Genomic DNA, 20,376 nt, shown 5'->3' with positions numbered 1-20,376 from the left:
TGAGTCAGGGGCTCACATCCTCTCCCCATACCATGGCCAGTTGAATTGCATTTCTGAAGAGCAAACGTGCTCCCTCTTCGGCGGGGCGGACGGAGGAAGGCTGGAAGGGAGGAGGGGCGGGCCGTTGAAGAGCGCGTCCATCCCGCTGTCTTTACCCAGTGCTGATGCCTGTTCCTGCGGGGCGCAGCTGGGCCCCAGCACGGCTGCGGGAGAGTGGGGGAGCATCCCCAGGAAGCCTGCCTTCTGGCTGGGGATCCACACCCTTCACACCCACCCAACAGATACAGACCCACGTGCCAGGCACGGTTCTAGATGCCGAAGAGTTAGTGACAGACACCATTCGGTGTCCCTGCTCTTACGGCGCTCGCTTCCGAGGGATGGGGCCGGGGGGTGGGGGGGCGGGGGCGGAGGAGACACAAGAAATGACTGACGCTGGGGTCGTAACAACGTGCGTGAATTACAAGAGATTTTGCTGGGTGAAAGAAACCTCGCCTAAGAGGACGTGCGGTAGGAGTCCATTTATATGAAGTTGTCGAGCAGGAAAGATGAGTCCCTGGGAGACGGTCGTCGTCGGGACAGTGGTGACCCTAGCCCACGGTGTGGGAGCCGGCTGGGAAGGCACATGGGGGGAGTTCCTGGGGCGACGGTAACATTCTAAAGCTTGCTGCAGGCTTGGGTTCTGTTCACGCATTGATCACAACTCCTCAACTAGGACTTCGACATTTGTGCATTCAGTTGCTTCGTTGTGTGTGAATTTTACCTCAAAAATAAGAGAACTGTAGGTACACCGAACTCGGGCGAATGATAACGATACCTGTGCTGACATGCTTGTGTTACCGTTGTCTGCAACTTAGTTTGAAATGCATGGAAAATGCATCAGATGCATGGAAGGACTTGAAATGATAAAACAACATAACATGTTAACGGTAGAGTCTGGGTGGTAGGTCTAGGGTGCTTGTAAAATTCCCTCAACTTTTCTGTATATCTTAAAATTTCATGATACTATGTTGGTGATGGGAACAGAGCGGTTTGCCAGAGAGCCAGGGAAAGTTAGATGATGTGTCAGGAGGACCCCACTCGGGAGCTGACGGTTGAGCGGAGACCTGAATCTTAGAGTCAACTATGGAAGCCCAGGGTGGCCTCCAGGCAGCAGGAAGAGCAGGTGCAAAGGTCCTGGGGCCAGCAAGCTTGGCTCAGGTGAGGGGCAGGAAGAAGTCGGCGAGGCCGGAGAGCGCTGTGGGAGAGGAGGGTAAAGGTCAGGGGTGCAGGCCCTTGGTGGCCTGGTAAGGGTTTGGCCGTTACTTTAAGTGCCATGCGCCTTACTAAGCTGGTTGAAAGCATGAGCCTTGGTGAGGTTTGGGATGGGAGTGGCCCTTTGTGTTCCTTTGTGGAGAATGGGCCACACATGCAGGAGCGACTCACACTGGTGCAGAATAAAGTTGTGGCTCTAAGTCGGTAGCAGCAGCAGAGAGGGAGATGGGGATACAGCTGAGACATATTTTTGACGGGAGGAGGGCAGCGGGGAAAAGTGGGGTCGAGAATGGTGGGCTCGAGTCCCGGGGAGCAGCACTGCGGCAGGAAGGCGAGCGCAAGAGATCAGATTCCGCTTTGGCTGCGGGGAGGCTGAGATGCCGATTCCGCATTTGGGCGGGATGCCGAGCAGACGGCTGGATGTGAAAGTCCGGTGCTTCGAGGTGAGGTCAGGGTGCAGGTGCAAGTGTGGGCGTCTTCAGCCTGGAGCTGGCGTGTGAGGCCGTGAGAGTGGGTGAGAAGACCCAGGCAGGCAGTGTGGATGGATCAGGGGCCTGCTAACATTGAGGGGTGGAAGCGGAGGGGAGGAGTCTGCGGAGAACAGGCAGCGGGGGAGACGGCCAGGGAGGGCCTCTGCGGCAGGAGGGGAGAACATTCCGGAAGGAGTGAGCGGCCAACGTGGTGGTTGCCATTGGGGGGTCAGGAAAGAGGATGCGGTGACACGACCTTTGGATTTCACGTTTCGGAGGCGGTGGGTGAGCCCCGGCTGGCCTCGGTGTGGCACGTGGCACGGGAGGGAGGAAGAGCAGGAGGGTCAGGGCGAGGGGAGAGCGGGTGGGGCGCGTATCTGAGGACTCCCGCAGCATTTTGTGCCAGCAGTTGACGGGGATGACCCAATGGGGCAGACAGGGGCGAGGGAGAAGCAGGGGGGCAGGGCCGCAGGACGAGCAAAGAGAGACACAGACGGGACTGCTGAGGACAAGGACTGCGTGAGGCCAGCCGGTGCCAGAGACTTCCACAGGGGCCGCCCTGCCATGCCGTGCCTCTCGCTTCGGGCCCGACGAGGACCTGCGTTAGGCAGGAGCAGGCGCACGGCCGTCATCCCCCGGTAGCCATGTGGCCGGGAAGGTACGGTCCCCGCTAATACTCCCCGTCACCAGGGAGGACTCTGGAACAGGGGAGCGGAAAGCCCCCAGGATGTCCTGCCCAGTGTGGGAGTGGTGGTGGGGATGGCGAGAAGTCTCCTTCGGGCTTCCCAGAGCCCTTTACAGGGAGGAGAGCAGGAGAGCCGGGAAGGGAGGAGGGAGGAGCAGGGAGGCGTGTGCTCGCCTGTGCACCCCCCTGAGTCTGGAGTGTGTACTGTCTTGCATGGGAATCGCTCTCTCCTGAGGGCCACTGCACTCTTAACGGTGATAAAAGCAGCCACGATGGCCTGTCATGGACCAGAGCGTGTCCCATGCCGGGGCCGGCCAGCTTCGCCAGCTGGGGGCCCGCCTGGGGCCCCGAGAGAGCCCCTGACCTTCACACATGGAGCTCGTCACCGAAGACTTGCCCATCGACTCTATCAAATGACGTCTGCGTTTCACTCTTGGCCCTTTGAGTCTTCTTCAGAAGCAAGATGGAAAAGTGTTTCCTTCAGGCAAACTTTTGTCTTTCGCTTTGGAAACCCCCTTTTCCCCTTTGCTCCAGAGGAGATTAGGATATTGAGGACAGAGTGTCTACTGAAGATTACATGAGAAGGCTAATTAAACAGAGGCCCCACATTAGAAGCCATCTAGAGGGGAAATTAAGCAGCTTTTGCCTCCTTCCCGTCTTTGAAGGATGTTCTGTGGAAGGGGAGCAGGGATTGTTTGGCTCCATAAATAAAGATAGTAACCAAACTGTATCGTCCATTGTTCTGCCTTTCTATTAAAAGCAATTGCTTAGCCAAGCTGACAACACACACCGCGGAGGCATAAACCCTCTGCAGACGGAAGGATTAAGAGACTGACAAGTCCTGGATAATAAGGCTAATTAATAATTTCCATCTCCAAGGAGCGGCAGCCTCCTTCCTGCTCTGCCTTCCAGTCTGGTCCAGGCAGTTCAGCCCTCTGAGGGCGGAAGGACACAGGAGGCTTTGCAGGACAGGCCAGGGTAGGCGCTGGCCGGTTGCAGCAGGGCAGGGGGCCGAGGGGACACGGTGGCGGGGGAGTGAGCAGCCTACCGATGGCTGGGATGTGAAAGTTCCATCTCACTAAGTGAGGGCCACGCTGCAGGTGAATTAGCAAACGGGGCCCGTTGCCACACAGGCACATGGGAGGGACAGCATTTTGCCACATGAAAGGTGGTCCGGATGAGACCCTCTCAGAGGCCCCCTCCCCGATGACAGCCACACACACAATCCTGTAGAGCAGGAGCTGCCTCACTTTGTCATGGGAGGTGATGAACAGAGCCACCGTGGCCAAGCAGGACATGAACACCTTTGTGGGCCTTAGCTCAGTTCTTCCTCCCAGTGACCTCGTGAGAGACGTCCCGCGTGCCTATTTCGCAGACAGAGGAAGGGATGAGATTCAAAGAGGGTCATTCACTTGGCCAGAGTCCGTGGCTCGGAAAGTGCGGAGCTGAATTTAAACCGTGGGCCCGGGGAGGGGGTCTCCCCACTCAGCTCAACACCCTCCTCGTCCACAAGGTGGGGGCAGAGGGTCCCGCGTCCCCCCAAGGACTCCGGCTGCCCTGGCCGCTGAAATTAGCAAGGTGAAGATCCAGCAGCGGAGACCTGATTACAGGTTGCTCCCCGCTGCCCCCAGAGAAGGAGATCAGGATGAGGGAATCTTCTGGAAAATACCCAGTGACTTTCCTCAGAGGGAATAATGGCTGCGTTGGGGGGATGGCCATACTTTTCTGGAGGCTTTAGGTGGGTGCAGCACGGGCCTCGGCATCATAAATTGCAATCAAGCAAAGATGTTTAAGAAGGAAATAATACCGGGGCTGCTGTGCAGCCTGGCAAAGATCCTGAAATCTTAATGGAATTGAGCAATTTTTTGCATAGCACCGTAAATTCCTAGTGTCTACCTTATCTTCGCATCGTGTTATTCAAGGCACATTAATGGAGGACGAAGTGGAAGCTGCTGGTTGGGATAGAACCGGCACGAGGAGGTGGCTCGGGAGTGATCCCTCTGATCCCACGGTTCAGCCTTAGCTGCCGTCTCGGCACCTGCTCCTTCCCTGGCTCGCTGGTCTCTGCTGTGCTCCCGCAGAGGAAACGCCCGCCCGCCCACCCGGGGAGCTTGTAAGACGGGCTTTGTTCTATTACCCTGACCTGCAGCCTCTCCCCTCCCACCCGGGCGCCCAGGAGGCCGCTGCCCTCTCCTCTCCTCCCCTACGCCACCCCTACGCCACCCCTGCTTCGCGCAGCTCCCTCCACTCACTTCTTCTTCAGCGCCGACACCTTCCGCAGCCCTGTCCTATTCCCCACAGACCTGGCGCTTCTTTCCAGACTCTGCCGGCCGCTGCAATGAGCTACCAACAGGGCCATTTGCCGGGAGCTCCTCTTTCCTGACGGGCCTCCCCGAAGCATGTTCCCCGGGTGCCCCAGCCGCATTTCTACCCGGGGGTGACAAAGTACCGGCCTCACGGGCACGCACGGGGCTTTGTAGCACCTGGGGCATGGGAGCCCACAACCTACGATGGCTACTGTTACTCTTACCGATACCGATGACGATAACCACCTTTGACAGCCTGGAGGAGACCCCACGGCGGCATCGAACCTGTAACCTCTGGTGGGCAGGCCCCGTCTCTCCTGCTCTCCTCTCCTGGCCCCAAGCCCACATTGGGGGGGGCGGGGGGGAAGCCTCCCACACACTCCCTCCAAGTCACTTGACTGACACCAGGGCCTGGGACACCTGTCCTGAGGGCTCCCCAGACTGTGGGTGCCTGGTCTGTGAGACTGAAGCCGGTGGAGCTCGGACCCCACGTGGCCTTGTTGGTCCTTCCTGTCTCTGTGCTCCGTGGCCCACGCCTGCCACGTGTCAGAAAGGGCAGGGAAGAACATCCTACTGCCTTCCATCCTGAGCTCGCCTCCTCCTCCAGGAAGCTTCCCCTGACCACCCAGCCCACTCTATGGCCCCTTCTCTGGATTTCTCTCATCGACCGGCTTCAGGTGCACCCACTAGGCCAGCAAGGTGCCCTGGGCATGGAAATTCAGGGTTGGAAAAGTGACTGTGATGCCGTGGGGTCCTTCACCTGTCTCTTCACACAGGAGCCCTCTCCGAACACTTGGGGCCCAGCTGTTCTTGTCCCCGTGTTGCTCCTGGCCTCAGGAGCCTGGACTCATCCCTGTCTGCTCGGTCTCTGGGGCCCCCTTATTCCCCTGGACCTTCAGTTTCTTTGTCTGTGAAAATCAGGGAGAATTCACCCAGCCCTGGCTCCCTGCAAGGACAGCTGTGAGAACCAAAGACACTGGTCCCCACCAAGTGCTGGGGGCCACCTGGCACTGGGGCTGTGGCATCTGTGAGCCACGTGCACTATCAGAGGTCCCTCTGCCCCACTCAGCCCGTACCTGGTACCTGGCCCATCCTCCACTCCCTGTGGCTGAGGGTGGGACACCAGGGCTGGGCTGAGCTCTTGGCTTTCACGGCCTAGTGCCCGTGGGATGTGCCCAGAGGGTCCGGCTTCCCTGAGGCACCCTCGGCTCCCCGCCAACCCAGGCCTAGGGGGACAGGGATCCTGAGGCACCAACTCATTTCTCTTCCTTGAAGCATGTGGGTCAAAATGTCCCTTTTGGGGGACGCCTGGGTGGCTCAGTTGGTTATAAGCATCTGACTCTTGACTTGGGCTCAAGTCATAATCTCAGTTTGTGGGTTCAAGCCCCATGTCAGGCTCTGTGCTGTCATCACGAAGCTGCTTGGGATTCTCTCTCTCTCTCTCTCTCTCTCTCTGCTCCTCCCCCCCGCTTCTCTCAAAATAAATAAACTTTAAAAAATGCCCCCTTTGGGAGAGAGTCAGCCTGATGACAATGCCTCCTGTTGCTCTAAGCCCCATCAAAGCCTCCTTTCATGGCAAGCCCCATGGCATCTCCGTCTGAGTAATGCAGGACACTGTTCAAGGGCCCACATACAGAGCAGGCTCCTCAACGCTTTATTTCCCAGCCGCTTCTATTTCACCCCAGTGAAACATAAAAACGGTTACTGAGCAAGAAGCCTGGAGTATTTTTTATGAAGCTATAATATCTTCCACTTAAAAAAGATGAAAGAGAGAGGAGGTGGAAAGAGCGAAGGAAGGAAGGAAGGTAGGAAGGAAGGAAGGGAGAGGGGAAGGAAGGAAAAAGGAAGGAGGGAGGGAAAGAAGGAAAGAGGGAAGGAGAAAAGGAAGAAGAGGGAGGGAAGAAAGGGAGGAAAGAGGGGAGGAAGGGAGGGAGGAAAGGAGGAAGGAGGGAAAGAGGGAAGGAAAGGGGGAAGGAAGGGAGGGGGGGAACGATGGAAGGGAGGGAGGGAGGGAGGAAGGAAGGGAGGAAGGAAAAAGGAAGGAGGGAAGGAAAGAAGGAAAGGGGAGGAGAGAAGGAAGGAAGAGGGAGGGAAGAAAGGGAGGAAAGAGGGAAGGAAAGGGGGAAGGGAGGGAGGGAGAGAGGGAGGGAGGAAGGAAGGAAGGAAAAACGAAGGAGGGAGGGAAAGAAGGAAAGAGGGAAGGAGAGAAGGAAGGAGGGAAGACAGGGAGGAAAGGGAAGGAAGGAAAGAGGGAAGGAAAGGGGGGAGGGAGGAAGGGAGGGAGGGAGGCCTGGCAGTGGTGGACTGTCTCCTGCCTCTTGGGATCTGGGGGGATCCGGCTCACTCCGAGTAGAGATGTCCCCACCACTAGGACGAGCCTGAGGACAGAGGGGTGAGTGTGGAGGTGCTCCTGTAGCTGCACTGGGGCTTCTGGTCCCTTCTGTGACCTAGCTCACCTACAGGGCGACTCTGAGGGCTGGGGGCATGGTCCCAGGTGGGTCCTTGCTTCCAGAAAGAGTGAGTGGATGTCAAGTAGGGGGGCACTTGGGTCGCAAATTGCAAAAGAAGTGATCATTTCAAGTCTCTTGTGGGGGGAGGGCGGGGAGGGTGTCTGTAGTGAAGACAGTGCCACCGCTGTGTCCCGCTGCAGAGGAGGGCGGCGTGAAGGAGGAGAGACGCCCTGGCCAGCCTGTCCTGACCAGCTCACACGTTGAGGGGCCGCCCCAGCCCCCTGCAGCCTTGCGGTGCAGGAAAAAGGGGCGATGCGGCCCGGGGGCTCACCGGAGCTTTCTCAAGGGCAGAGGGAGACCAGCTTGGGGGTCCAACCTGATGCTCGCGGCAGTGAGCGCTTGCCGTGTGCCAGGAGCACATCTGCCGTTTGTGAACGCACCATGTCGCGTTTAGATTCATTCCCAAAGGCAGCCCTGTGCAGTGACCCTATTATTGTCACCATTTACTGATGAAGACACCGAGGCTCCGAGAAATTCGGTAAACTGCCCAGAGGTGAACCGCTAAAAGGTGCTCCCCTGGGTGACCCAACCTTACTATTTTAAGGGGTTGAAATAAACACCATCCCAGAGGGCCCGCGGTGCTCACTCACCCACTCTGGGCCAAGTGGGTGCCCCAAAGGGCAGCCTTCCGGGCGATATGCCGGGAGCAAGCGGTCCACGAGCCCGCAGGATGCCTCCACCTGACCCAACCGTGCCCGACTTTGCCACTTCAGGGTAGCGGTGAGCTCCGAGGACCCTTCCTGGAGAGCCAGAGGCAGCGCAGAGAGATGCCCCCAGGGGTGCCACAGTCTGAGTGCCGGGTGAGGAGGCCCGTCCCCCACACGGCCTGCTCCCCCCCTGGCCGGCTGGGGAGGCCTGGGACTCTGTACACCCCCCTACCCCCGCTTGCTCTGAGTAAAGAGGCCCCGGAGGAAGGAGGCCGGGCTCCCTCGGGACACACTGGGGTCGAGGCCTGTGTCTGGTGTAGAAGCTGAAATGGAGTTGTTCACTGGGATGTCCCCAGAATGTGAGCACAGGTGCCTCTCTGGGGCCCCGTCTGCAAGGCTGCAGAGCCCTGGGTCAGGGTGGGGATGCTGGCTGCTGGCTCCCCCCTCTCCTCGGCGGCTCCTCCTGGCAGGAAAGACGCTCTCTTGAGGATGCGATGCCAGCTGTGAGCCCACAGCCCGACGGAGGGATGTAAGGCTTCAGCTCCACCCCAGGCCTTACCAACCGGGTGGGCAAACATGGTTCCCAGCAGCACTTGCGAGGGGAGACTGGAGCTCTGCCCAAGCAAAGACGGGGGTCTCCCTCCTTTCCTACAAGGCAGGGAGACGTGTGGTTGAGGCCTCCCTCTGCTCCTGGGCTGGGGGCTTTAGTCGGGCCGGGGCAGCCTAGAACTAGCCCCCGACGCCCTGCCCGCCTCTGGGCTGGCTCTATGAAGGTCTCTTTGCCGTGGTACTTGGTGCAGAAAGCACCCTACTTCTGGGGGGGGGGGGGGCGGGACCAGCTGAGCTCAGGGGCAGGCAGGAAGGAGAGAGTGTGGGGTGAAAGGCCCGGAGTGCCCCCTCTGTGCCCTAAGATCTGGGACCAGGTAGCCCCTCCCTATAAGAGCCGGTGACACTGGTGCCTCCGGGAGGCAGATGGGGCCGCAAGGGGTGCCCTCCACTGGCCGGGTGACTATGGGCCTCCTGAGAGCCTGGCCTTCTCTTGGGGGACACGGGGCCCGTGGTGAGGGTCCGGGGCACCGTCTGGCCAGGACTCACTGCCCGTGGTGCCTGGCTGTACGGTCACAGTTTCCGATGCTCAGGGTTGCCAGGCAAGGGCTAGAACCTGGCTCCTCCGTGGAGCCCAAACACCTGCCATCCTCCAGCCGTCAGGAGCCCCCAGCCCCGAGAACCCCCAAAGCCGCGGGGTCCCCGTGTCTGCTCGGCAGTACTTGCGAGCCCACGGGCCTCTGTGGGTCGGGAAGGAGCTCCTGGCTGTCTCCGCCCCAGCAGCCTAACAGCCCCCCGCATGGCGGTGGCAGACACACAGGGACACACCCCCCGCTTCGCTCGAGCACAGAAAACATTCATTAAGCATTTTAGAGGACAAGGGCACAAAGAAAAACACTCATTAGAAGCAGAAATAGTTTCCAAATGAGCCATACAGAAGCTGCTGGAAAGTCTGGCCTGAAATGGGGGACTGTTCTCTTTGGGCTTATTGGGAGAAGGGCCCCACAGGATGGAATGTGGGGGCCCGGGACGGGGATGCAGAGGGCAGCAGGGAGGCCCTGAGCCTGAGCACCAGAAAATCCCAAGCAGGAGAGGCCGTGGCCGCAGGACGGAGGGTGAGGCCCCCGGGGTCTGGCTCACCCGTGGAGCAGCCCAGCGGCAGGACTGGCCACACCCCCTCCCGCCCCCAGCAAGGCTCAGGGCCAAGGTGGCTGCAGTGACAACCACGCTCTGGCCCTGGGAGGCAGAGGCAAGGGTGCCATCGCTGACTGGCTGGGTGACCCTGGGTCTGGCCCTGTCCCCTCTGGGCTTCAGCGTCTATCTAGGAAACGCAGCAGCTGAGTTCTGTGGAGCCTAAGGGCCCTGCCAGCTGTGACACATGGAGGCCCCGACGTACAGATGATGTGACGGAGGAGTACGTGTGCCAGCCAGTGGTGGTGGCTTCTCAAGTCCCAGGACAGATCCCCCAAAGGCCCTGACCCAGCTGGGCAGATGGCTTCGTGGGGTGCACACGGGTCATGACAATGCCCTTATGCACTTGGGGCTTCAGTCCCCTCCACTCCCGGGAAAGGCTCTGGTTCCTCACTTGTCTCCCTGCTCACATCCTAATAAAACATTTAGTAGCAACAGAGAGGGGGCAGGGTCGCTCCCTCCCCTGAAAATCAGGTCACTAGGGAACTTTTAAGTGCTGTGTCAGTTCCTGTCCCCCTCCTCTCCCTGATCCTCCGCTTCTGGAAGGGGTGCTGACCTCCTCCCCCAGGTCTGACACCCTCTCTCCCTCCCTGTCCTGGGGCGGCAGGCCCTCTGAGGCCTTCAGGGCAGGCCGGCCCCTCCCTGTCCGGCTGAGGCTCTGTGCTGGGAGAGACAGAGGGCGCAGCTCCCCCCCACCTCAGGGACCTTACAGTCTGGGCGCAGGGGAAAACCAGGCCTGCGCGGGCAGAGGTTCCTGCTGTGCTAAGTGGCCTTGGGGCGAGTGGCATCAGTTTGGGACCCCAGTGGCCACTACGGCCGGCCACGCTCTGCAGTGGGTGGGGGCGGTGGGGCCACTGCTGGAATGAACTCTTCTTTATCCAGAAGCCCTCCTTTCCTCCCTGCCCCTTTCCTTTCAGCAAGGCTCCCCTTGCCCCCCAGCCCCTGGCACCTCTCTGCTGTAAGGGGCGTGGCCGACAGCCACTGCGGACTTCCAGAGACCACCAGGCTGGCTTCCCCGGGGAGCTGGTGGTGACTGGTGGCCGTGGGAGCTGCCTCCTTCCTCGGCTCTTGCCTCGGTCACCACCCTGACACCTTCTCTCCCACCCAATCCTTTTTCCTGATAATTGGTGTCAGAGACAGACCTGGGCCAATTTCCATCTGGGCCGGTGTCTCATGGCTTCTTTCCTATTTAATATCAGAGAAATTAAGCCTGGCCACACCGTCATTATCCTGGTGTTGTAATTAGCACCGGAACAAATTGCCCTGAGCGGTGCCGGCTGCCGCGGTGGCTCTCGGGCTCGTGCGGGACGTGCACCGCGCTAATTGCTTTGGCCTTGGCTCCTTAACCTGCCCCTGCCCAGCACACACTGGGCAGCGGGAACCCCCGCCCCTGCATGCGTCCCCCCCTGTCACCTGCTCACGGAAACAAGGGTGATGCTCCAGGATGCAGTGGATAGCGGGTGGAGGGAAGACTGTGGGGCTGGGAGGAGAAGATAAAGGGGCCCAGGTCTGCCCTTAAGAAACCAGTTCCTGTGACACTGGACCTTGGGGGGGTGGGGAACGGGCTCCCCTGCCAGCTAGAAGTGACCACCCCAGGCAGACACGAATCACTCCACATATGTTTCCGGCCCACCGTGGCCAGGACAGAAGCTCGGGGGTGGGGAGGGCTGGGACAGCGGAGCCCTCCCACTTCTCGCCTGGAACAAGGCAGGAGGAGCCAAATCTGAGTGAGCAGAATCCAGTCTGGGGGGCTGATAAGCTCACCCCCTCCCTCCCTCCCCCCCCCCCCCCCCCCCCCCCCCCCGCTGTGGCTGCCCGATGGTGTCTGAGTCTAGGAAAGTAAACTTAGTGGAATCAAAGAGCCGCAAGCACGTGATGGGACAAGAGGAGACGGGCGATGGCGTGGGTGCAGGAGCGCCTGGCTGGCAGGAAGCCAACTTCCGGGGCGCTGCTCCAACAGGCCAGTGGTCAGGCCTGGAATCGGGAGAGCGTGCTCAAGAGGCGTTTGGATGGGGCATGAAACTGAAAAGGAAAAAAGCCAAAACAGGCCTCGGGGCCTTCAGAGGCCAGGGAGGAATTCACAGGGCCACAGGCTGCTCAAGGTGAAAATACTTCTCAGCAGCCAGAGCGTGACCCTGGGGCACAAGGACATGGCCCCCGCTGTACCAGATCCCTGCTCTCGAGGTGGGGGTCCCACACTCCACTCCTCCGCCAGGTGGAACAGAGAACCTTTTGCGTTAACAAGACGAGAAGTATCATCCCATGACCACGCTGGAGGCCCCTTTCACAAGGAAGCAGGGCCGAGCAGTTAGAAACCCCCACTGCCACCAGCCCAGCCTCCCAGGGAGAGGAACCCGAAAAATGACAACAGGGCAAGATGTCAGGGAAGCCGTGCCTTTGCAAATCAGCACATCCTTGGACAGTCTCAGGCGTCATCTGCTAATGAACTTGCTGAACCGCAGACAATTATTTCTGGAACTGAGGGAGAAGGGCAAGGAGGCAGGGGCTGGGCAGAGCCGACAGACCGAGAGCCTTGTCCAGGCAGAGCCTCGGCGTCCACACCAAGATGGCTCTGGGCCCCGCAGATGCTTTCCAGGCCACCTTCCCTGGGACCAGTGGCCCCTCTGCGCTCTGGCACGTGAGGCCTCAGCTCTCTGAATACACACCATGGTGTCAGGGGCTTGCTTTCTAATCTGCCAGACCCCTCCTGACCGTACTCCCCAAGCCAGGGAGCTCCTCCAGCCGCCGGGGCCAGGGGCGGGCTCACTTGAACTGCTGCGGGTGCAGATGGTTAGAACCACAGTGGGAAAGGTCAGAGGCAGCAATGCCTGGGACCACAGAGAGCGGCTGCCGATCGGGGACAAGCCTTGCAAAGGACCAGGTCGAGCCTCACTGATGGGTCCCTCGGACCCTCCCACTCACACGGCGGCACCCTCTGCCGGGCTCTCTGACCGTCACTGACCACCAACAGGCAAGAGGCTGGGCGGCCGCGGCCCCGAGCCAGGCCCGACTCCGTGAGGCTGTGCACGGGCACCATGGACACAGAGCTGGGAGCCAGTTCACCCTTGTGGAGCGAGGGTGGCCGGGGGGCTCCTCCGCCCCTTTCTCCGTCCCCCTGCATGGCAGACATCACAGATGGATTCCTGGGCTCCTTCCCACTGAGCCGTGGGCCCCCGCTCTCCCAACAACCCTTCCGATCAATCCGGCTGCCGCTGGCATGCCTCTGAGAGCCGATTTTCCACGAGTGCCAACGACTGACTAACCCACAAGACAATGTGAACGCACAGCTTTCGGTCAACGGGCATTCTGCAGTCGGGCAGACGCTCAGCCTTCTTTCCGTCCTCATCAAGAGGAAACCGAGCCACCCTGGAAGCACCCGGTGGGGCTTTACTCTCATGGGGCGGAAGGACGGCCCCCCCACCCCCCACCCCAGGCCTCTCCCCTTCCTGGCATCGCACAGCACACCAGGCCGGCCACACACCTGGCCTCAGCACCACATGCCAATGCCCCTAGGAGCTCTGGCCGGGGCACCCCCGCCCGAAGCCGCCGCACGCCGGACCCCACGCCCACGCAGCTCCCTCCACAGACCTTCCACAGCACCGGAGACGGAAGAAGAATCCAGTCCCAGCCACCTACCTGAAGGAGCCAGTAGCACCTCCGGTGGAAGGTGGGGATGATGGAGGAATGGACATAGCAGCCGTACAAGCACTAGGGAGAGAGGAAAAACGAGAATTCAGTTGGAAAGAGGGAAGGAAGGGAGAGAGAGAGACGGCGCAACAGAGAAGGAGCGAGAAAGGGCCGCGGACGCCACTGGCACCCTGGGAGGCCGAGGGCCAGTGCCCGTGCGCCTGGCTCCGGGGCCGGGACCGAGGTCCGGGTCGGAATCTAAGAAGCACAGTGGGCAAGGCAGCAGGCAAACCCGGGCGGACAGCTGGGTGCTTTCCCTTTTAGGGGCCATGGAGGCACATGAGAACCCAGAAGAGGTGGGGACGCGGGAATGCACATTCGTGTGCGTTTTGCCCATATTTAATTGTAGGGGCTGGGGGTTACCCTGAAGTTCATTCACAGAGCCTAGGTTAAGACCCCTTGGTGTACGGGGAGGGGCTGAACGTATGTGGGATTGATTCACACACACACACACACACACACACACACACACACACACACACACACACACACTCTCCAGACATTTCCTGGTCAAGGGTATCACACTGGGTGAGCGGGGCAGCCCTGGATGGCAGGACCTCTGAGGCTGGGGGTGGCACTTCGTAGGACTGACCTCCAGAAACCGAGAGGCCCCTCGTGCATGCCCCACTTGCTGGCTTCTATTTAGTCTGTTCAATCACATTTGTGTTTGTTCTAAGGTGAAGCCTGCATCTTTCACAGATGGATTCGGTTTGGGGGGCGGACGGTGAGGAGGGATGCTAGGACCCGGAGACAGGACAGTCAGGGCCAGCAGTGGGGACGGGTTTGCAGGCGGAGGGGGAGAGTGGGGCCTGGTGAGGAGGACAGTCCTCTAGGGTCTTCTCAGAACCCAATTATGCGAGTCTCGGGGTGGCCAGGGTTTTGCCTTCAAACCAGGACTCTCTCCTTCCCTCTCCTGCCGTGTTTCCCTGGCTTCCCAAACACCTGCTCCACAATCGGTGGGGCAGAAAGAGAAGGCAGGGCACCAGAGCCTTGCAGGCCGGGGATGGGCAAGGTCTTCCCTGGGCCCCTCGTTGCTCATCCGAGCCACGGCCATTGCCACCCCCCGCCCCCCACTGCCCCTCACACCACACTGCAGTGACAACTGGCCAGCAGCTCTCTCTGCATTTAAAGCTTATACCAGAAATTTTTTAATATACCCCCAAAAGACCAAGTGCGATTCGGTTCTACCAGGAATCCATCTGAGCCCTGTCTGATTAGCAGAGTTGAAAGAGAAATCAGTTTGGACTACGGGACTCTGGCTGTAAGAAAATCAGATTTCCAATATGTTAGAACTTTTACAGATTGCTGTCAGCTGGGACCAAACCCTGTATAAACCAACCAAACAAAGCGGAAATTAATTTAAACGATTCCCTTGCAATTCTTGCCCACGAAACGTATTTATTATTAAGAAGGCAATATACTTTCCTGACTCTTCTGTTTTTTAATACGCCGTGTTTCTTTTTTTACTGTTATTTTTGATAACTCACTCCTTCTTGCCGAGAGAGGCGCCTGTTTGGACATTTCCTGTGAGCTCTCATTTGCCATGAACGAGCAGCCCACCCTGCGACTTTTATCACTTCTTTTCCTTTGGAGTTTGCCTATTCTCGTGGGAAGTTTCATTACTTTGGCTCATGTAATGAGCCAAATGGAGAGAGACATAAATTGTTGAGAGAAGAACTCTCTCCTGTCTCTTTGAAATAAAAGGCCACGCATCCGCTTTTTCTCACTGTTCATTCCTCTTGAGGGTTTGCAGACTTCCCCCCTTCACCTGTCTCCTCTTTCCACTGCTTTCTCTCGAACTTGAAAAGAATGTGGTTGATTTGCGCCTCCATTCCCCACCCCCCCCTCAAGTTCACTGCTGATCTGTGTGGGCCAGGCTGCAGCATCTTTGAACTACACACGAGGACTCCCTGGGACTCCAACACCTACTGTGTGTCCCTTCTGAGAGTCCACAGGAAGTAGAAAGCACGCCACCCCCCCCTCCCCTGGGCCTCCCTAGCACCTGTGGGCAAGCTCACCTGCCCAGAAGTGCCCAGAACCAACCAATGAGCAGGATGATGTTAAAAAGAAAAATCACCGTTTCTACATCAAGGCTCATGCATTTTAATCAGAGGAACCCTCAGGGCCTCACTCAGAACCTAGTTACTCTATTTTTAGATATTACTCTAACCACCCTGGTGATCTGATGTCTCTGGTCTCCACAGATGAGAGGCATCATCGATGAAGGCTGGAGAGAGGGACAGTGGACCCCTGATGAGAGTGAACCATGTCAAGTAGCATCGAAGGAGGAAGGGAAGCCCCCTCTAGAACCCCAAGGACTCAAGGAGCCCAAGCGCATGCCCCCCTCCCCGTGTTGCCTTGCCCAGCACGCTGGGTCCCTCCCATGGCTCACTGCCCATCTGTACTTCCGGGACTGGAAGCTCCAGGGTGAGGCAGGGAGCCTCAGACCCTCTGAATGACGGTGGCCAACAAGTGTCCCACCGGTCTCCACAGCCCAGTACAGGGTACAGGACCTGAAGGCAATAAATGGTTCATTTTTGCTTGTGTTATTCCAAAGGCTCAGGACTTTAAACTACATACTAGAAAACCATCCTGGAAAATGGCTCCACATTGAATGCTTAAAGCGCTCAGCTTCAGTTTCAGGGAAATCTGACTCATGTTGAGTAGCTGGTTTACTGTCCCTGTGGGGGGAGAGGCTTCCCAGAATCCACCCTTGGTGAGCTGGAGTCAGCAAAGAGGGGCTTCTGGAGAGACGGGTCCTGCTTGGGGTACGAGACCTGCTAGGAGGGTCCCTGTCCTTCTAGGCTGTGATGTGGGCACCTTCCTCCTCCTGTCTCCTGGGTGGCTGTGAGGGTCAAGAGCTGATGCCCAGAACAGTCCCAGAGGACAGTGGGAGAGGGCATTGGAGGGACTGCGCGTCTGAGGGAAGAGTGGGGGGGGGGGGCGGATCATCATCCCAGCAGCAGGAAAAGCAGGTGGGGACAGGAGGTGAGGCAGAGGCTGGCTTGAGGAACCATAGGACCCTGGATGCAAGGCCAAGCATGACGAGGGTCCAGGTGGGGGAGACGAAGTAGGTCAGGTGACAACAAGCCATGGGGGCCACAGCCAGGAGCTTGACTTTGCCCTCGGATGTCATGACCAGGTCTGCCTTTCGGAAGCTCACCGCGGCGCAGTGTGGCCAGGGAAGACAGCCAAGGGAGGTGAGGGCACTGGGGCCAGCCCTGTGAGTCGGGAGCCGCCCTGGCACTGGATGGTGGCGGCCGTGCAGGTGTGGAGAAGTGGCCACGCTCGCCGGGTGCGAGGACGACGCCCGTGCACCTGTTCAGACAAGCGTGGGGGGACAAGGGGTCCCAGGCACCGGGACAGAAAACCCTGGGGGTGCAGCAGCCTGCTGGGGGAGAGGCTGGTTTCAGATTCCTACCTGGTGAGTTCAAGGAGTTTGGAAGACAAGCTAGTAGAGACACAGAATGCACAGAATGGTGCTCAGTCTGGGCTGGAAACCGCAATCTGGGCACAGGGATGGCGTGGGAAGGAAACAGAGATGCCCGGGAGCGAGTGTCCCCTCAGGCTGGCTTTTGCCACACGCAGCCCAGCCTGCAGGCGGATGGAGCAGGGGAGGCGTGAACCTGATGAGGCTCAGCATGTGACCGGCCTGCCTCGCCACGTGCTCCACGCCCTGGTCCTCTCCCCTTCCGTTCACAGGGCACCCCCAGCCAGCCCACAGCCCCGGTGCCACCCTCTCTTCCCGGGTGCCTTTGTCGCCACGTCATCACCTGGCAGCTCTTGGCCCACTTCTAGCCCATATGACAACTGGGGATTAACTGCACGTTATCGGACGAGGCAGTGTATCAAATCCATTCTTTCACTAATCAAAAAAGCAATCAAGTCTGTCGGTGGCGATCTGTGTTTTACAAACTCCTGGTGCTTTTTGATCAGGCTTGGGGCTCCCCTGGGGGCTCCGTGGGTTGAGTTTTTCGTCTAGGAGCCATGATGCGATTGGGGGGAGAGTCGTCTTCCAGAGCTGGTGGACGCAGCTGTGTGTGTGTGCACGTAAGCGTGAGGTGCACGTGCACACGCGTGTGGGGGTGTGTGGGGGAAAGCGTGCCGTGAGTCCCTGGTTGATGTGTGTGTACAAAGAAAGAAAAAGAGAAAGCAACTAGCTATTTATAGGAAATTTGGGAGAACCTCACCCCTAGCTGGAAGCAACTTTCAAAATCGTTATATTTGCGGAATTAAGGCCTGACAGCTTCCTGTGAACATGACAGCTGAGCAGGGAAGGAGTTTTTCTTAAATACTCAAAATTGCTTATGTGACACTACGGGGCTTTTCTCCCCCTTCTTAAATAAAAAGGAAAGATAAATTTACAGGGAAACCAATAGTAAACGGGAGCTGCCTTCAAGTCAAGATAAACTCTTCCTACAAAGAGAGGGCACCTTGGCTGCAAATCTCCTCCAGTGGATTTCTCCCCACAGACTCAGCCGTCGGGGGAGGGAGGTCCCCCACCTGCCAGACCGTCTGCCAAGGCTCAACACCCGATGGCTTCAGTGGATGAAAGAGGGGGACATCTCTGTGTGATGAGCCAAGTTTCCTGGTTGTGATATTGGGACATCACCAGGTGCCTCTCCTTTCTGTCCAGCCCTCGATGGCTTCTGTGACCAGCTGATTCTCCACCTCTCTCTCCACCTCTCCCTCCCTACCTCCCTCGTCTCTTTCCCCCTCTTCCTCCCTTCCTCCCTCCTTCCCTGCCTCTGTGTCCCTTCCCCACGTTCCTTCCCTTCCCTGCCCCCCGCCAAAAGCCCAGCCCTCTGTTTTCCCCTTTCAGCTAGGGCTACAGAACACGGCCGGCTCACTGTCCCCAGGCAGGCCTTGTGGCTCCTGTTTCTACAATTCCCCTCGTGGGGTCCCACTGCCAGTGCAAACCCCACTCAGCCCGAGTCCATCCAGGGCCTCTGTCTCCCAGGAAGCCCTTCCTGACCCGGCCAGTGGAAGCGGTCCCTGGAAAGGGCCTCCCAGGGTCAAGGGCAGCCACGAGGGTGTGGATTCTGCCTCAGGCGTGCTATTCACCACCACCATCATGTAGGCTTCGCACATCTGCACTCCTGCCTCCTGTCTCACAGGGGCTGGCACTTTCTGTAAAGGGCCAGAGAGTAAATATTCTCAGCCTGTGGGTCAGACGGTCACTGTTACAACTGCTCAACCCTGACTTTATAGGGCAGAAGTAGCTTTGGACCATAGGTAAACAAATGGGTGTGGCCGTGTCCCAACAAAACCTCATTCGTGGATTTTGCCACTTGAATTGGGCAGAATTTCACGTGTCACGAACATTCTTCTTCTATTGATTTTTTCCCCCCAACCAACCATTATAAAATGCAAACACCATCCGAGCTCAGCTTGTGCAAAACTAGGTGGTGGGCCACATCCAGCCTGTGGGCATAGTTTGCCCCCAGTCCTGGCTAATCGAGTGTCTCCCCTGTGCTTGGTGCCACAGGTGACCCAGGAGACGGGGAAGAGACCGGGGTCCTCTCCGTTATCCTGGAAGAGGGTGGTATGATGCCCTCTCTGCAGATGTGGGAGCTGGGGCTCAGAGACAGTAGTGTCTAACCCAAGGTCACAGGGATGCGTTAAAGCTGGAATCCGAGCTCTGGGAATTCACCCCCAGCTTATGGGCACAAGTCTCATCAGATTGGCAAGAACGCGAATTGTATTGTCCTTTGTAAAATTCCCCACGGTGCTTTCCACAGAGCAGGTGCTCAGGAAACTGTGCTTGACTTCCACGTCATGTGAGTATCTAAGCAGGCCAAAGCGGGAGCAGGGCAGGCCTAAACGCGTGGGAGCGACAGTTTGCTCATTTAACAAATGCGCGTGACACAGGACAGTATCGAACAGATCACAGCTTCCATCCTGTCCATGGAAGCTTTCACAGGGCTCTGATGTCTTTCCAATTGGACCTAATTCCGGGTGTTTGTTTCCTGGGCCTGAGTACGTTGCACGTCACCCTCGATGCCTCTCGCGAGATTAGCCAACACCCAGGCCCGGTACTTGGACCAGAGGGCTTCTTGGCATGTAGTAGGTACTCAGTGAACACATGGCTTCCTCTACCGGTCATGCACCTTATTTATTAACTGAGCAGCATTCAGCGATGTAAGGCACAGAAAGCTGAAAGTGGCCAGTGTGCTATTGGGGATGTATAGGTGCTTTGGCCCTTTCCTTTAGAGGAACAAAACACCTCTACGGCCTCGGCTGCCAGCAAAATCGCTTCTCTGGAGCAAACATTTCATTCTGTTTCCTGGGGCCACCTCCCACAACCTGCAAAGCCAAGGTTTGCTGTTGACCTTCATCTCTGGGAAAGTGTGAGCCTGGCCTCTTACTCCACGGATTGCTGGAAGGTGCATTGCCCAGGCCTCTCCAGCGTGGCGGTTTCCAACATGGCAGCTACCAGCCACGTGTGGCTGTTCAAATTCAAATTTAGTAGAATGAAATAAAATCGAAACTTCGGTTCCCCAGTCTACTAGCCTCACTTCCAGCGTTCAACAGCTGGTAGTTGGTGGCTCCTGGGTTTGATGGGATGGAACATTCCATCATCACAGAAAGCTCCAATTGGACACTGTGGCTCTAGACGACGAGAGTGGACACCCAGGGTAGAGATGTTTGGCTGAGACTCTTGGAGCCTAAAACCCCAATAGCTGGGATTTGGGGGAACCAGGGTTTGGGGCAAGACAGAACACGGAGGTTGGGCTTTTGGACGTTGGCTCCACTCTGGGAAGCTGGTATGCCTGCAGGTTGGTATGGGTCATTCCACATCTTGAATCAGTCAGCCAGTGTCTCCCAGAGCCCCCTGTGCTGTGACAGAAAGCCCGCTCCCTGCCTCTCCCCACGCCCAAAGCCTTCTCCAATGCAGGGACGAGACCTGCTGTGTCCTCAGACTAGGGTGTTTATGGCACATCTCCGCTTAGAACCCTGAGAGCTGGGTTAGGCTTCTGGCGGTGGCCCCTGTGCTCCCCCTGTGGCCCGGCCTCACCACCCTCCCATCGGGAAGGTGACCGTCCGCACAGCGGCAATCAGAGTGAAAGAAGATTTTTAGGG

General features: G+C 58.2%; 1 protein-coding gene across 18 annotated transcripts in view; it reads right to left on the bottom strand.

The window, feature by feature from the left end:
- Positions 1-20,376, bottom strand: part of CAMTA1 (calmodulin binding transcription activator 1) — an 853,369-nt gene that overhangs the window by 233,318 nt on the left and 599,675 nt on the right. For 16 of the 18 annotated variants that reach the window (XM_053206405.1, XM_053206447.1, XM_053206438.1 and 13 more), the window contains one exon: positions 13,243-13,314. The exons of the other annotated variants lie outside the window; for them this stretch is intronic. In XM_053206405.1, coding sequence (XP_053062380.1) covers positions 13,243-13,314 — 72 coding nt within the window. The remainder of the gene's footprint in view (positions 1-13,242; positions 13,315-20,376) is intronic. 18 annotated transcript variants of the gene reach the window in all.

This window comes from Acinonyx jubatus, chromosome C1, assembly GCF_027475565.1.
Source record: "Acinonyx jubatus isolate Ajub_Pintada_27869175 chromosome C1, VMU_Ajub_asm_v1.0, whole genome shotgun sequence".
Taxonomy (NCBI): Eukaryota; Metazoa; Chordata; class Mammalia; order Carnivora; family Felidae; genus Acinonyx; species Acinonyx jubatus.
This window is presented reverse-complemented; position numbering and strand designations above follow the sequence as displayed.